The 18899-nt window shown below is 31.0% G+C and overlaps 1 protein-coding gene across 1 annotated transcript; it reads left to right on the top strand.

Annotated features, from left to right (window-relative positions):
* Nucleotides 1-8669: 8669 nt before the first annotated feature.
* Nucleotides 8670-15236, top strand: LOC123198151 (target of rapamycin complex subunit LST8). Its single transcript, XM_044612784.1, has 10 exons — nt 8670-8956; nt 9529-9630; nt 9733-9845; nt 9963-10032; nt 12976-13053; nt 13823-13939; nt 14025-14119; nt 14219-14298; nt 14400-14459; nt 14874-15236. Exons 1-10 carry the CDS (start codon nt 8849-8851, stop codon nt 14999-15001), a joined length of 951 nt encoding a protein of 316 aa, XP_044468719.1. The 5' UTR covers nt 8670-8848; the 3' UTR covers nt 15002-15236.
* The last annotated feature ends 3663 nt before the right edge of the window (nt 15237-18899 follow it).

Below are 18899 nucleotides of genomic sequence, written 5' to 3' on the forward strand. Positions count from 1 at the left end.
CAAAGCAAAAAGGGTGCTAAAAAGATTGATTGGATGTTTTTTTGCTTACGGGAAGGAAAGAAAGAAGATATAATAACTAGGTTTTTCACTCTTTATTCTTGTATAATTTTTAAGCGAAAACATGTCTTATATATGTATCTAGAGTCCAAGCATGGTTAGAATTTAACAAAAGCACAGGTCTCTTAAAACACTCATACACAACTGGCACATGACAAGGCATAACTAACATCCTCAAGATACATGCATAACCGATATCACTCATGTATATTGACTAAAATGTCTTTTTTACATGGTGTCGATCGACACCATGCATGTGCATGGTTGACACCACCTTTTGCATGGTGCCACTCGACAATGCATATGCATGGTCAACTCCTGCTCTACCAAGTTGAACAACTAACTTAGATGATGCATGGTTGTGCACTTGGTTAAGATAAGGTCAAACTGGGCCCTTTTGACCCAGTTTATTTGCGATCTCTTTCCCTTCCTTAAGCACTAGGAATGTCAATAAACAATCCTTGTCTCTAGGTTCAGTTTAACTCTTTAACGCATGTGACCCATAAGCTCTCTATTGAGCTAATAGTGTTTGGATTCAGGTTGAATCTAAATATAGATTAAGATTGATCTCTAGCAAAGCATCATGACTACATAGACGATAGAATGCTAATAGACATATCTTAAGCCTTTACAACACCATATTTATATGCAATTCAATCTTTTTGTCAACCAATATCTCTCAATGCTGAGACACAAAAGTGTGTCTATCTTAGTGGTTTCTTAGTATAAACTAATGATACACATCAATAACCAATATAGATTAGGCTACAACTTTATCCCATTATAACCATAGATTCAAGCAGTCATAGATGTTTTTTAGTATTCTCACATGAAATATCTTCTCCTATATTGAAGACTAACGAATTATTTATTGATCAACCATAGCTTTTATGTATCTCACGATATGGTAAATCACTACCTTTATAGATACCCTAATTGTAGTGGCACATTAGATAACGTCAAACTAGATCGATCCTTACACGAAATGTTCTGATGACCTCAAGTCAAAGGATTACATGTACTCGTGGTGTTTAAAGGATTATTCCAAAAACACTAGAGCAATTATCTATATAGATATCTTCTAGTTAGGTTAATCTGGTGAACACATCTATAACATGCACCCTTGTGTTTGCACCAAGCTATCTATAACCAGTGGTGAACCTAGAACTTTCATTAAAAGTGAGCCTTTCTACTTGTTATTGTTCATTAATTAATTAGCAAAATTTTTAAAAAGTCACCAAATCTTAACAAATAATTCAATATTAAGAAATTGAAAGGAAAAAAAAATACAATAACACAAAATACTTTTTTACATAGAATACCTTTTCATGTGAAAAAGAGCAAAAAAGAAAATCCACTTAAATCCAAATAATCAAAAATGTTTATAATAATCACAATCCACAAAAAATATTTAAGATTGCATTATAAAAAAAAAACAGGCAAACGTTAAGTTATATAATTGTAAATCGAACTATAAAAATCAAAACTCAATTATCTAGATTAAAGATCAACACTTTCTTTGCATACTCATTAAAATATCAAGTTAGAATGTTATGTATGAAAATCTGAATACCGATTATTTAAAGATGAAAGCAATTTATAATGATATACTTGAAGTTCTTTAATATAACATGATTTTTCAATTTGATATATTCTAAAAGTGTTCAATAATATTTTTGTTGTGAATTGTGTGAAAACTTTGGTAACTTAGTGTATCCAAAATTTTATTTCTTATTTTGAATATAAATTGGGTACTTTGTCAAAATCCCATATGCTTTTTATACATGAAAATATATATCCAAAATTTTAATTATTATTTTGAATATAACGTTGGTAATTTAAAGGGACAAAGAATATAATCAACTATAAAACACAATTGTAAACAACCTACATAAATTTGGCAATTAATATATACAAACATGCATAACATTCAATAAAAAATTAATGAAGACATTTAAAAAATGCATAAATCACTCACTAATTTAAGATTTCGTTGCACAAATTTTATGATGAAAACAGTATTTGTGAAATAAAACAATAAGGCAACACAAGTCTAATAATTTCCCTCTTGAAAATGGGTTTTAAGAAGCAAGATTTTAAATTTGGAAAGGAGATGTGATTAAAGTACTAGAAAGAATAAGGATTCTCAGAAATGTGTAGATTATAACAATAAAGTAAGAAAACTTGAGGGTGGGCCTTTGGATCCATTTTTTTTTTTTTTCAATTTTGAGGGTGGGTCTGGGCCTACCCTCATAATAATATAGGATCGACCCTGTCTATAATAACTTCAATATGTAAAAGCTATCGTCATCTTTCAGTGGAGTCACTTAACATTATAATAATCTTATCATCATCACATGTGCCTTTGGTCATTGTAATGTCAAGATTACGGATGTCTCTAAAATAGTCACTTAATGTATACATAAGGTTCTCACGATCAATCGTCTAATCCTCTTATCACAGTTCTACCATTCCAAGGGCATGTTATTCATACGATCATATAAATAAACACATATGAATTGAGTAACAATAATTTTTTTTAATTAATGATTAGTATAAAATTACATCCACAAATGTTAAATGCGATTGGTTCTAGGGCAACTACTTAAACAATCTCTTACTGCGTATTGCCAATCGGTCATAAATTTAATGTCAAATCTGGTTACATGTGTATCATGCTTTTGTTACAACATACGTTTTATTAATGGGTTAGCCAAATTGTCATATATGTCAATCCTTGCTATTTGTTGTAACACCTGTAGGTACGTTTTGAGGGTAGAATAGTCTTTATGTGTGAGTTTATGTTTAAGTTAATGTGATTTGAAAGTCAAAGTTCAAGTTTTGAGTGATACACAACCATGTATAGAAAGGCCATGCCTGTGTGTCATGCAATGTTAATCAGATAAGTTTGATTCTGCATAAAAATTTGAATTACATGATACATAACCATGTGTGGTAGAGCACATACTCGTGTACATTGTTGTGTTTTAGAGATTATTATTCCTAATCCCTAATTGCACGATTTTTCCAAAAAGAGAGGGAGTGTAAGAGTTGATCAACCAAGCTCTATGTTTATAGTTTCGATGGCTGTTTTCCAATGACATGGAGAAGGAGGTTTGTTTGTATTATATTCTTGCTACAAATTTGAGGTAAATAGGGCTTGAAATTATCACTATCTCTCATGAGTGTCTTCGATAAGTTTATGATCATATAATAATGATTAACACTAGAACTAGAATAGAATTGAAAATGATGATTCATTTGAGTATTAATAGTTTATTTTTCTTTTGGTTATGTAAGATGTATTAAATGATCAAGCCTTAGTATTGAGTAATTAAAGCCCTTAAGAAAAAATAGTTATGGTCGATTCTAATAATCAGTGTTTGGATAAGAAGTTTGGTTGTTTTGATTATCTAAGTGTGGATGTTGTTGTTTTATATATTCATGGCATTATACACTATTATGATTAGGTTTGAGAATGGTATCATATTAACCTTGAGTGAGTGGTTTAGATATTTGAAAAGCATGTTTTCATAGATTGTAAGTATATTGGTATACTTCATATCGAAAGGAACGTGTAGAGACCAAATAAGGTTACAAAATCGACTTCTCTATTAGCTTTCTAGACACACCACACGACTGTGTGGTATAAGACACACGATCGTGTGTGTGAATCACATATTTTAGGCTTAGTTACTTCGATGTTCCAGTGAACATTGGACGCTGTTGACTAGTTAGCAGTCAATTACGACATGTGTTATCTACTTCTTTAGTTTTCTTATAAATGATTATTTTATCTTTTTATTAAAATTACAAAACTAATATTAACACTTACATAAATGTCAAATTACCAATATATTTTTACCAATTTAAAAATTAATCATTTATACTCTTAAAAAAATAAAATCTTCAATTACTTTAAAATGTTATATTTTGGACCCTTTATTTTGGATGTAATTATTATTTTTTAAATTATTAAATGATATATGAAAATTTTAAAAATAATATTTTTTTTTGTCTTTTTATTTACAATTAAATTATGTATACATATTTTTATATATAATTTAAATATATTATTACATAATTAAATAATTAAAATAAAATAATATTCAATTAGATAATAATATATCACTTATATTTCTAAATTACGTTAAACCAAAAAAAAAGTAAACATAACATAACTGTCATGGATATGCTTTTGAGATTCGACTAAAACTTAGGTGGAAAATAGTCCTTTGCCTATTTTTTAATAACAAACAAAAGGTTTCCTTGTCACAGAGTACTTTGATAAGTACATGTCAACTATTCAATAAAATTTCTCTAAGTACTAGGGTTAATTGAATTGGGTGTGAAATAAAAAGAAATTTAGTTTCATTTTATAAAAACAAACATGTTTCTTTTTATTAATAAGGAAATTAAAAAATTAGCCTAAACATCAGGGGTTTAAGCAAAATTATCCCATTCTTTTGGACTTAAACAAAAATGCCTCATTTACCTAAAATTACCAAAATGCCCTCATATAAAAGGCAAAAGATTTTCATATTCTCAGCAAAAATTTTTCCACTAGACTGTACACAAAACGAAATCCCACAAGTCTCCTTATGGCGACAATTTCTTTGACATTTGAATGAAATTTTGGATGTTTTTCGATGATGAAAATGACAAAGAAGATAAGTAAATCATCTCTTATCTTGTTTAAATCATTTTTATCTTTAGATTTGATAGATTTAGAGTAAGATTTTGGAAGATTTTAGTTTAGGGTTTTTGGATTTGAAAATTTGATTTTGTAATCTCATTCTTAGTTATTTTCTATGAATCAGTTTAGGGTTATTGTGTTTAAATAGGTGTATAATATTTTTTTATTGAAATAGTAGTTGGAAATCACGATTTTTAAGTTAGCACTCACCCTGAGGATATTCGTAAACCTGGGGAATCTAGGGTTGAATTGATAACATGGGGGAGGGGGGAAAATGCGAGTTTTTAAATAGTAATTATAGCAGGGGAGATACAAGGGAATGTTAGAGGAAGGGCAAATTGCAAGTTTTGGAATAGTTTCCCCCATAAAAGCATAAGGGAGGGGGGAATGTTGGTTTTTAAACAGTGACACACCTTGTGGGAACCCTTATAGGGGGGAGGGGGATTGTGAGTTTTTAAACAGTTTGGACATGTGGGAGAGATGGAAATTTAAAAGGGGAAAATTGATAATTTATAAATATTTAGGATCTTTGAGACAATGAGAAAATGTTATGGGGGTAAATTGATATTACTCTAAAATTTTAGTCATCTCGTTCCTCTTAAAGTCACCCCAATCTATAACCTTTTCTTTGTCTCCATAAACTCATTTAGTAGGCATATATAATGCATCATTATTAAAATCAATTAAGTCTTCCCTAGTAAATCCTTTTTTCACTATACTATCATTATTGCCACCAATTTCTTCTTCTTCTTCTCTTTCTTCTTTTTGTTCTTTGATTGTGGTATATGTAACAAAAACAATAATACATTCTTTGAAGTATTGAGACATGTCAATAAGGCCTTGCACATTTTCATCATTTTCAATCTTTATAAGGTAGTCGAGCTCAATTTTTTTTGGTTTCATACATAGTTGAATGTAGTTTATGATTGGATCAATACGATACTATTCACTCAAAAGTTGGATAAACCCCTCAAGTGTTATTCTAGATGAAATTTTAACCAATTACTTACAACCTCTGTTAACTCAAGGAATCATTATGCTCTTATTTTGATGATAACAAACTAATATGTCTCTAAACATATTGACTAATGATTTTACTTGAGTGTGAGTTTAGATTGCAAGAATTTACCTAATACTCTTGAAGGATTTTCAATAAGGAAATGAAGATAAGACTCAAGTGAAGAATTCTTGAAGATTTGAAGAAAAACTCAAATTTAGGTAGATATATTTGTAATTTGGAGCATTAGTTTTGATTAGAATATTTATTTGCATGCGAAAGCTCACTTAAAAACTTATTCTCATATCTTTCACATTTTGAGTTAAATATTGTTTTTCAAACTTATTGGGTTAAGCTAATTTTTTGTCAAAGTTTATTAACTCATTTAAAATGATGAAGTTTTGTGAACTACATTTTCATATCTCAAAGTTGGTTTTGAAAGAATTTTCAAATATGGGTTAAATTGTCACTTTTCAAAGGTTTAAGGGGCGAATTGCAAGTTTTAAAAAATTCAAAGGGTAAAATGTAATAAAAATTGATTGACCAAATTTGACTAGTCGAATTCTTCAATGGCAACTTCCGAATTATCCAAAAGCCATGCCTTTTGGCTTTCAGAAATTTGCTTGGCCAAATTAAATCTGATCAACCGAATTTTGTTTTGAATGTTCTAATAGCTAGTGCCACATAGACTCCATAAAAGTGTCACATAGACTCCATAAAAGTGTCACATCATATCCGGTTGACTAAATTACATCTCATTGACCGAATTTAACATTTTCTGAAAAACTAAAATGGCTAGTTTTTGTACATAATACTAACTTTTCTCATTTTCCCTTATATAAACTCAATCAAATTTATTTGTAAAGGACTTTTGCCACCAAGAACTATCATATATTTGAGAGTAAATTATTTTTTAGCTATTCACTAGCAAATTCTTTTCTCAATTCAAATCCCTTGCTCATATACTTTGTAATTTCATTTGCATTGGGTTGTACTATGCTTAAACTTTCATATACACTCTTTGAGAGAAATTTTATTTCGAATTTATACTAAAATTCGTACTATAAAAGAGTTCACTCTTAAAGAGATTATAAATTTTTTTAGTGAGAGAAATTAAGCTATAGCATTTGTAAAGGTTAGTAGCACCTTGGAAGCTATTTTATTGTGAAGAAAAGCTTGCTTGAGTTTTTGTCAACCAAGAATTAGTAGAATACTCCAAGAGAGATAGCTTGAAGGAGTGAACGTAGGCCAGGTTGTGCAGAACCACTATATATCGCGTGTTTGATTTTCTTTTCCCTTAAACTTTTACTTTGTGTTATTTTTTTAATTGTATTAATTATTTGAAATATTCTTGTCATTTTCATAAATTGCATTAAAAGTAGGCAATATTCATTAATTTGAATAAATTGGTTTAAATTCTTTAATTTGGTAATAATTGTTTTAAATTGTCTAATTCACTCCCCCTTTTAGACCGTTCGATCCTTCAACCTCCAACATACTTAATTATGTTCTCATCACATTAGATTCATTTTCCGTAGAAACGAACAGTAGCATAACCAACCATTTTAATTATCCTAAAATAAAAAATTTTGAGAAAAAATTAAATATTTATTTTAAAAAATCCATAATAACCATTTATTGATGTATATCCCACCTCTAATTTTTCAACATGTCATTAAATACTCTCATAGAGTATCTAAAACCAAAATAATAATTTTATATATTGTGTAATATCCAAATTACCTTTATATTTTTCTAATATTTTTTTTACTTTCTAATATATTATAAAATATCAAAATACATCATTTTTTTATAATCTATACAAACTTGACATTCTTATAATGTCGTAAATGCCCTCTCATTGTTTTCATATTATATTTAACACTATCATATTTTGTCTAATTTTAAAATACCCCTATATTTATTTAAAATTTCATTTTACCCCCTCAAATATTGTATTATATCGATATGCCTCTATATTTTATCAAAATGTCTTTATATATTCTTAACATTTCATTTAAAAACTTTTTACAATGTTTAATATCAAAATGTCCATAATATTTTTCTAACATTTCATTTAACCCCCTATGATTATCTAACATTTCATTTAACACTTTTATATGTTATCTTGTATCGAAATGCCTCTATATATATTTCTAACATTTCATTTAAAATCTTCTTACAATATTTAATATCAAGATACCTTCCATAATTTTTTAACTTTTCATTTAATACCCTATAATTATCTAAGATTTCATTTAATACCCTCGTATGTTCTCTTGTATCGAAATGTCTTTATATATTATTAACATTTCAATTAAAACCTTCTTACACTGTTTAATGTCAAAATACCTCCATATTTTTTAACATTTCATTTAACTCTTTATAATTATCTAACATTTTATTTAACACTCTCATATGTTGACTAGTGTAAAAATACCTTTATATTTTTTTAACATTTTATTTAAAACCTTCATTCATTATTTAATATCAAAATACTCTCATATTTTTCTAATATTTTTTAATCTCCTAAAATATTATCAAATATTTAAATATCCTCTTTATATAATATATGAACTAAATTTAACAAATTAAATTAAATTTTGAATTAAAATTCGTATAAATATTTTTTTCTTATAAATTGATTTCTTTCGATTCAAATATAAAAATATGAATTTTTTTTCAATGAATCCACAATATTAAATATTAAGTAAAAATTAAAGTAAGAGTAAGTATTTAAATTATGTGAAAAATATATATAAGTGAGGATTTATGTAAAAGTATTGAAAGATAGTTTCAGCATTTTAAAAACTTTTCAGGATACTTGCATTTAAAAGTTTAAAAAGTTAATATTTTTACCTGAAAATAAAAAAAGCTTAAATGGGGATAAAATGGACATTTAATTTAATTCCCCCTCCTAGTATTTTAGAGCAAGGGTTTGGGTTTATACTCTTCCAGAAAACAAATCGATGCCATATTCTCTGTGCAATTCCTAAAAACCTTTCCAAAATAGCAATTATTTTGATTTTTTTGCCATGGGTGTTGAATTAATTTTGTTTAACCGATGAGTTAATAACCTCGATTAGGCGGTGATCACGATGGCACAACCGTCTGTAATACTTGCAACAGCTAGTTATGATCACACAATTAAATTTTGGGAGGCAAAAAGCGGGCGGTGCTACAGAACTATTCAGTACCCTGATTCAGTTCGTCCTTTTGCCCTATAATCCTTTGTTTTTTTTTTTAATTTGTGTTTTTTATTTTCATGATTATAAGTCGCTCTGATTTGTTAATATTTGCCCTCCACATACGGGGAACTGGGTGAACTTGCAATCTGAATTGATTTTAGTGCATTTAAGTGTTCATGCATATTCAATGATTTTATGCTAGTCATTTTTTTGGTATACTCATGTAAACATTGTATTAGGGGAAGTTTCTTGATATAGATGTTTCATATATAAAAACAACGACAAAGCTGCAAAAGAAATATGGAACTTCGAATTAGAATGTCAAACTTTTAGTATTGGATGTAAGATAGGTAGTCATATGGACTATGAGATAGAGCAGCAGACTTGTAACTTTCTTGTACAAGTATAATGTTAACCCTAGATGCAGACACAAAATTTTAGTCATATGCAAGTAATAGACCCTAGTTGGATTCTATGTTTCCAATTTGCACGACGTTCCCTTAAATTTTTCAGCTCTTCCGATCAAGTTTTACTCTCTGTTTTTTTCATTGATTAATATCAAATTTGTTTTGTGGCATGAATGTATACAGCAAGTTAATCGGCTAGAGATAACTCCAAATAAACAATACTTGGCTGCAGCGGGCAATCCACATATTCGATTGTTTGATGTTAACTCAAGCACTCCTCAACCTGTGGGTTTCATTTTGTTTCTGAAGTCTATCCTTTTATCATTTTTTTTTTTTTTTTTTCTTCTTTGACTGATGGGATTGTTCTTTTGCAAAATTGCAAGGTAGGTGCTGAGCTATGATCAGCACACAAATAATGTTATGGCAGTGGGGTTTCAATGTGATGGAAACTGGATGTATTCTGGTTCTGAGGATGGGACAGTAAAGATCTGGGATTTAAGGTAAAGTTATATACCCTACACAGAGAGTAGATGTATCTTTTGTTAATTTAATCATGGTGTTTCTATGCTCAATTTTGGAAGTTATTTGGGCTTATTTGCATCTTAAGTCAAATGCAGGGCTGCAGGTTGTCAAATGGAATATGAAAGTCGCGCTGCTGTTAATACTGTTGTCTTACACCCAAATCAGGTCAAGTATCACTTAATCTCTCCTCTGCCATTGGATTAATTTTTATCCAATTTGTTATTGGTTTCTGGTGGGTGCTAAGAAGTTGTAAAAGAATTTATATATTCATGAGAATGTGGATTATTGTTGTAGTGAGAATTTGAGTATTGTTTCCTGGTAACAAGTTTTCTTTGTTCTGTCTGTTCTGACTGGCTTGCAATCATTTTAGTGGATTACAGTATGTTCTTTTGAAATTTTGATTCAATTCATCTCATGTTTGAAGGGTAAAGTGCCAAATTGGTTTCTCATAGTGTAGTTGTTATGAGGGACATTGGAAATGTAGCTTATAATAACATCTTTGAAATCATACCAAGTAAATGTCAGTAAAATGTACTTGTCAAATATCTTTGAGATGATGATTTTTCTATATTGCTTTGTTTTGATATATGTGAATTTGAATTAGCTGTCACTTCTCTTTAGATCTCTGAACTGTCCTTTCTTTATATTAAGGGGGACTGTCATATAAAAGAAACAAAAGAAAATTCCCCTATATCTGCCTTTCACTATGTTAGAACTTATATTTAGTTAGCCCACAATAGTAGAGAAGTGGGTAGTCATGAAATGAATAAGTGGGCAGATATGAGTAAGAATAAGTGTGAGAAACATGAGTAATTATGAAGGCAATTTATGTAGGTGGTTATAGGCAAGTATAAGCAAGGGATTTCAGAAGGAAAGAGGCAAGGAAAAATTGAGAAAAAATGCAGTGGTAGGGAGACTTCTAGCCTCTCAAAAGCTAGACAAATTAGGGAGAGATTTTGGCCTCTTGAAAGCTAGTAGAATTGTGTTTGGTTTCTGTTTTTGTTCTTTGTAAACATTGTCATTTTTTAGTATAAAAATCTTATTTTCTGTTCCATTTTGTTTGTGTTGTTTGGATTGGTTGTTTGAGGTTAAAAGATTTTTGTGTTTCTAACAAATTGTTATTAGAACAACAATCTAGAGATGGTAAAATCCTAAATGGAGGGAAGAATTGTGGAAACGGAAAATGAGTTAGAATTGGTTAAGAGTGGAAATGTGATGGCTGGAAGACTGACCAATTTGGAAGTGGGATGGACACTGTGAAGGATTACTTAAAAGAGAAGGGAGATGATGGTGAACCAAGAGGTGAGGAGAGACGACAATAGGAGAAAAGCACCTTTGGAACAGTCACAAATGTAACAAAATCATTGCCAGTGAGAGGCTACATCACCTCCTTTGACGAGACAAGAGGAGCATGCAACTGGAGAAAAATGGGTTGTTAGTGAAAGAATGATGGTTATGGCAGTAATGACCAACGATAACATAAAGGGTGGCCGACATGACATGCCTCCCCTGCGTCTGGAATTATCAATATTTATTGGAGAGGATCTAATAGGTTGGATTTTAGAGCAGAATGGTACTTTATGATGAGCAAAATTTTTGATCTAGAGAATTTGACGTTAGCGGTTGTGTTTGAAATGAGCAGCTTTGAACTAGATGCAATGGAGAGAAGATCAATTTTCGTTCACCGATTTGGAAAATCTGAAAAAGGGGACTACTGCAATGTTTTTGTTCTTCATAAGATGGCACACCTCTTGAGGAATTGATGTCACTCCAACTGAAAGACTCAGTGGCAGTTTATAGATGCCACTTTGAACTACTGTTGACGCCATTAAGGGACAGTTCAACGAGCTTCTGTTAAGAGCATTTTCAAATAGGTTGAAAGAAGACATCAAAGTTGAATTGAGGTTGTTAGGGCTAAGAACATTGGAAGAATCCATAGAGCGAGCCTAGAAAATTAAAAAAAAAAAATTGGGTTTAGACAACAAAGCAAGCCCAAAGCCCAACCACTTAAATCCAAAGTCTTACAATACAAACACAACCCACAATCCAATCACAGCCCACTTTACATCCTCCTTTTCAGACAAACCCATATAGCTCTTACCCAAACCAAAATATTTATCACACAAACCGAACTTATCTATCCAAACCTGAGCTCATTTTTCAGTCAAACCATAACATAAGCCAACCCAACCCAATGATTTCAACCCACCCACACCAATTGAAATTGTCAAACCACCATTTGAAAAATACAATCGAGTTGCAAGCCCCAATGAGTCAGTTTTAAATGCAAGGGAGGCATTTTGAAGAGGTTGTCAAACACCAAAATTCAATCAAAACAGAAGAAGAGATTACGTTTTGAGAACTAGGTGGTTTTCAAAAGGGTGCATAATGTTATATATAACTCATATTTAGGTGACCCCACAAGAGAAAAGAAGTGGGCAGTTATAAAATGAGGAAGTAGGCAGTTATAAAATGGGGAAGTGGACAATTATGAAGGCAGTTTTGGGCAAGAAGAAGAGTGGGAAACATGTGCAATTATGAAGACAATTGATGGAGGTAGTTATGGGCAAGTATAAGAGAGGGATTGAGGAAGGAAGGAAGCGAGGAAAAATTAAAAGAAAACACAGTGGCCGGGAGAGTTATAGCCTCACGAGAGCTAGGCAAATTAGGGAGAGATTTTGGACTCTAAAAAGCCATTAGAATTGTGTTTAGTTTTTGTTTTGTTTTTTGTAAACATTGTTATTATTTAGTATAAAAAATCCAATTTTAACTTCCATTTTGCTTGTATTGTTTGGATTGGTTGTTTGAGAGTAAGAGATTTTTGGGTTCCTAGCACACTGCCCCAGTTTTGATGTTTGGATCAAGAATTTGATTCTATTGACTAGGTGTACATTAACTTGACAAGATCTTGATAGCAATGTTGATGTCAGTCATGATGTAATATAGGTTCACTAAGATGTGGCATATGTTTTTTTTTTGTTTCATCATACTATTTTTTTTTATATAAATGTGTATTTATGTCTTTCCGTAAATTTACTTTTTATATAAGTTGTGCTTTTGCTTATTAGTTCAATGTCTTTATATAGGTTTATTTGTGTGGTTTTGCAGACAGAACTAATATCAGGAGACCAAAATGGAAATATTCGTGTGTGGGATTTGACAGCAAACTCATGTAGTTTCGAATTGGTAATTTTAGTTCTTTTATTTTAAACAGTTTTCAAATTCATTTGAGAATCACAGTGCTAAACAGTCAGTACCATATTTAAACTAGGTGTAAATTTCGCAGCCTCTTCTAATAACTTTACAAAAAGAAAACAACTTATTCTTCAATGAAACTTAATACAAAAAAGACAATATGCCCTAATAATGAGTAGTAATTTATGTACTAACAATGATATGTTGTCATGTGATTGGTTGTTATATTATCTCTTATTTAAAATCACTCAATCACAAAGTGATTACTTATCGTTAGTACACAAATTAGTCCTCATTATTAGTACATATAGTTTTACTGAATACAAAAAGGCAGAGGTGGGTGGATCTTGTGTGGATGAGAAACAAATCCATGTGGATTGAGGATTTTTATTTTATCTTCCTGATGTATCTATATGTGTACTGCTATCATATCTTTGGTTCACTGGAATGGATCTCCTCCCATGCAAGAGCCTGTTTACACTAATTTGAATAGGTGTTGAGGCTTGTTGGCCCGTACTATCATTTAGAAAATGGCCCTTAGGTTTTGGGTCTGCCATTGCATTCTATCCTTCTCTAAATAAACAAAAACCAAAAACAAGAATCAGGTATGTAAACACATTTAATAGTAGTATTATTTTCTTCTTTCAATCATTCACACAGCCCAAACAATCATGCACCCTGAAAATGGGATCTACTTGGTAAATATATTGTTTTATTTTATTGGTGTACGTTTTTATACTTATGTATGCTGCTAACCCAGGTGCCAGAGGTGGATACAGCTGTAAGGTCTTTAACAGTTATGTGGGACGGGAGCATGGTGGTTGCTGCTAATAATCATGGAACATGTTATGTTTGGCGCTCGATGCGAGGGACCCAGGTAGTATTTTCATGCAATCAAACATGTGGTATTACCCTGTATATCAAATTTGACTCCTACGTCTCACTATTTACTTTTCTGGCAGACTATGACCAACTTCGAGCCACTTCATAAGCTGCAAGCACATAGTGGATACATTCTCAAATGTCTCCTTTCTCCTGAGTTTTGCGAGCCCCACCGGTACTGTCTCATCATTGCCCATACATTTACTTCTGTCCTATTTAGTTATCTTGCTGTGATTCATTATCACTGTAATAAATGTTTATGTTTCATTTCTAGATATCTGGCCACTGCATCCTCCGATCGCACTGTCAAGATTTGGAATGTTGATGGTTTCACATTAGAGAAAACTTTGATAGGTATTCTTTGAAGTCATTGTGATATAGGGTGTACTCAAGCCACCAGATTTGTTTCTATATGGCTAATATTAAATGTTGATTTTGTTACATCTGTTATACAGGACATCAACGATGGGTATGGGACTGTGTTTTCTCAGTAGATGGTGCCTATCTCATTACAGGTATTTTGGTTGCTTAAATAAAATTTATAACTTGAGTTACTACTAATTATTTAAGCAACTTTCAGTCAGATTAAATCTTAGTAATTACTGTTTTTCTTTCAATTAAACCACACAATGAAGTCTTCCAGTTCTACTGTGTAAACATCAATTAGAAGGAAAGGAAATTAGTTCAGAGTTCAATGTTCTAATGTAACTCTAATCTTTGGGAATGCACTTCCCCTTTTTATTGCCCTTTCTTCAATTTCTAGAAAGTTTTTCATCCAGAGTATAATATTTTGTAGAATTATCAAACCACTCAGGTTCATACTGATGTGGACCTCCACATTGAGAAGGGAGTTTTCAAAATTACAACTATGATATCTACTTCGCGTGTTGATCATTTTGATAAAATGCTTGTATCCTTAATTTATGCAGCCTCTTCTGATACAACTGCAAGACTTTGGTCCATGACATCTGGTGAAGACATAAGGGTGTATCAAGGGCACCACAAAGCAACCGTATGTTGTGCACTCCATGATGGAGCTGAACCCTCTGCATGTTGAACATCATATCATGTTTAGGTTTTTGGGTGGGTCCACATTGGTGATAACAAACTGCACAGATTGTCTGTAACTTGTATTAAAATATCTTTGCTGCAACTGATTTTTTAGTGTTGTTCTGTTCCCTTGTCCGTTCCACCTTCAAGAACTGCACTTTGAAGTTCAATTCCTCCAGTGTACATCATTTGTGATTACAGATTTTACTAGATATGCATATGTGCTGTTCTTGTTTTTGTTATGCGTCTGTTGAATAATTGTGTTTGATTTATTCAGTTGTGTACTACCAGCTTAACAGTTGGACTTTAGGATACTTTTATATAGCAGACAATAATGAGTAGTTAATGGTCAAGCTTTTATTGAATGGAAAGGTAGGAAAATTTGTTTGTTTCTGCTTAAAATTGGAGTGCATTTATCATTGGAACCATCTATATAGGTATCATCATCTACATCTTTGGAAGAAGCATATACAATATGGAAAGGGGTTTTGATTGATCAAAAAGACAAATATACTTCAACTAATATGCTCTTAGGCACGACCATACATAACATGGAAATCACACTAGGAAATAGTGGACAATTAGCTAGAACAAGTGTTTTTGTGAAATTGATTGCAAAAGAAAGAGAAATTGGTCACATTAAAATTACCTTCTGGGGAGGTCGTAAAGTCAAGCGAGTTGGTGGCCTGATGATAGGAGAGTCGATAACTAAAATTTGAATGAATGGCGGTCATAATTATAACGGCCAAAAGATAGTAAAATTCATTGTCGAATAAGTTATGATCTGCATGAAAGGTGTAATGATTTGGGTACTATCTTAGAGAGGCTTGATGAAATAGACATGTAAGCGAAAATGCGAACTATTCGCATCTAGACAAAAAAGACGCTACGAAGCTTTAATGTTCTTTAGATTGGCTTTGGGTGCATTTATCATTGGATCTTTATTTTATCTAGGTTGGTCAAGTTGGGAAATTCTGTTGGAAAGTTCTTTATTTCATAATATTGTTTTTTATTTATTTATATTATCTTGTTACTACTTTAGCTGAGGCCCTTATTTTGGAGTAGTTATAGGATGATTATTTTGATCATCCTATTCTTTAATTTTTTGGTGTTCTTTTCCATGTTTACTGGAAGTCTTTTGTCAGAGAAAACATTCTCCTGATCTTAGTGTTTACATTTTTTTTTTTTGGACATTTTTGGTAACGGGAAATTTTATCAAAGTTAGATTATTTTTTTAAAATTGAATCAATTATATTAAATAAGATAAATTTTAGGTTGAATGATTGTCTCCACAATTTCTTAATTAAATAAATGAAAAGTTTGATTTTAATATATCATTAAAAGAGGGTAAACTCATATATTTTTATATATAATATTTTTTTTAAGTTACCTTGCTAGGAGTTGTCCTCCTAGTTGCCACAAGCAATCTCGCGAGCTCTCAACTCTGTCTTTTCTCAGTCTACTTTTCTTCTTTTTTTCATTTAACTCTGCCCAGAGCACAAAACTCTAATTCCTTTACCCTATTTCTTTCTGCCCGACATTTTTCTCCTGGTTCCATCCATTTTTCGATTCTTTTCCAGTTTCTTCTCCAATGACAAGAATCACTCATGAAGGAAATTCCAATGGTTCTCCTGCTTCAACTATTTTGTCTTCCTCCTATGTTTCCTCTGTTGTGCTGAGTCCCACTCTTCGCAGATTATTCAACATAACATGCATATTAGTCAATATTTTACACTACTTATTGGCTTCTTGTGAAATTTCATTCATTAATTCCTAAAATTTATTAATTTTGTTGTAGTGTGAAGCAAGTTCGTGAGGAGGACACATATCTCTCCGAATAAAAATAAATTATATGGGTGGGTACGAACTGCGAAGTTTCTATATCTCCTCGTCTAAAGTAGAACTATAATCATATTCTAATCTTGGATTTACCAGAGATTTTGTTCAAATGTTGGGGAAAAGGATTAAAAGATATTATAAAAGGTAAAGAAGCTAATCTCAACCATGCATCCTCGTTAATAAACTGTAAGTATATTATTATTCCAAATATAAAGTACAAGATTTAAATACATTGTATAATTGAATTTATATAACTTTGATTTTTCTATTCTAATAGATAGTTTTGTGATGTAATTCTCTAAGATTTGTATCATTTTGGAGATATAAGATTTATAAAACTTTTGGGGTGTGGCTACAAAACTATAGAAGACAACATAAGTTACACAAGCAAAAATCAACCGAACAAAGGTTGTAAATTGACATATCAATAATAGTTAATAACAATTACAATAGTATTGATTTTATTAAGAGAAATTAATTAAAATAAGCAAATATGTTGTCATTTATACGTTTTTAGATCAACCTTTTTATTTTTTACCTTAAGCAAAACCATATTTTTATTCTAATAATACCTTTTTTTCACTTCACTTAGCTAATTTTCTTTCATCGTTTTCATCTTATTTTCACTATTATTTTTTTCTCAACACTCCGACGGTAACACATTTTAGCTGTTTTGTTTGTCATTCATCATCATCATATACCAAGTAAGTTTATTTTATATAAATAGTCATTTGTATTAAAAAAAAAACTGTAAATCAAATAATTTTTTTAGGATAAAAGTCAAAAAGCTTTAATGATGATTTTTTAAAAAGGTTGAATTTTTTTTAGTTAAACACTTACATTATTTATACAGTCAATAGTTTGGGTGTCTAGATCTAAGAAAAATGGAAATCGATGTATTTTCTGGTAAATTGTGAGGTTGGTGGGGGGGTCTGCATTTGCGGGGTTCGCATTTGCTTGGTTTTCTGTTTTTTGTCTCTTTCAAGTTTAAGTTTCTATTTTTGTTTTTGTCTATTATGTTTCTGGGTTACTCAATTAATTAAAATTTTTTGTAGAGGAAAAAGGGTAAGCTAATATATTTGCTTGGATATGGTGGATATGGGGTTAACGGAGTTGATAATAGTTTGAAATATGTTGGTGGAGTTCAAACATTTGTATCAATCAATAAAAAAATAAATTATGATGGATTCGTAGAAGCAATGTGTTCTCGTTTGTGCATTAATTGAAGTTGCAATATTATAAAAATTTATATGCAAAATCCGACCACCTTCAGTGATGTACCATATTTGTTAAAAGATGATTTTGATATTCAGATTATGATGATGTTATCTAAGAAACATAAAAAGGATCCATTATTTTTTACAGTGTTTTCAAGGCCTACAGAAGTCAAAACCAACATGCAACAACAGCAAACGGAACCACAGCCAGGGGTTCAATCATTTGAAGTCATGGATGATGCGGTTAACTCTTTGGATAATATATATGGTGAGACATAACTAAAAAGTATGTATGAAGGTGTAGTATTAAGGTTAGGGTACATGATAAAATAGTAAGACAACAAGAACCTTTGTGGGGTACACCAGACAAATGTTATAAGATAGGTGAAGTTCTAGTAGATAATTTCCAATTGAATGAAGAAGAATATGAAGCATGATGATTAAGATGATGATGTTGGTAATGATGGTAGTGGTAGTAATGATGGTGGTGATGATAAATGTGATGATGTTGATGATGATGATGGTCATAACAGAGGTGATAATAGGGGTGGTCATGAAGCAACAGTTGGTTCAAATGGGTTAGCTGAGGGAAGTTCATTTCATAACACTCCAACAATGAATGGCGAGCCCATTCTTATTAACATACAAGTTCTAAATCCATTTTTTGGTGGTTTAAAGCCCTAAAACGATATGAAAAATGAGAGTATTGCATTACATTCAACTCCACCATGGAATGGGAGAATCAAAGTGAATGATCAATTTACATGTAAACAATTCAAGGTGGCAAGTTCAAACCAAAAAATATGGGATATCAAATGTGCATATGCTCAATATAAATGGAAGACACAA

This window comes from Mangifera indica, chromosome 15, assembly GCF_011075055.1.
Source record: "Mangifera indica cultivar Alphonso chromosome 15, CATAS_Mindica_2.1, whole genome shotgun sequence".
Lineage (NCBI taxonomy): Eukaryota > Viridiplantae > Streptophyta > Magnoliopsida > Sapindales > Anacardiaceae > Mangifera > Mangifera indica.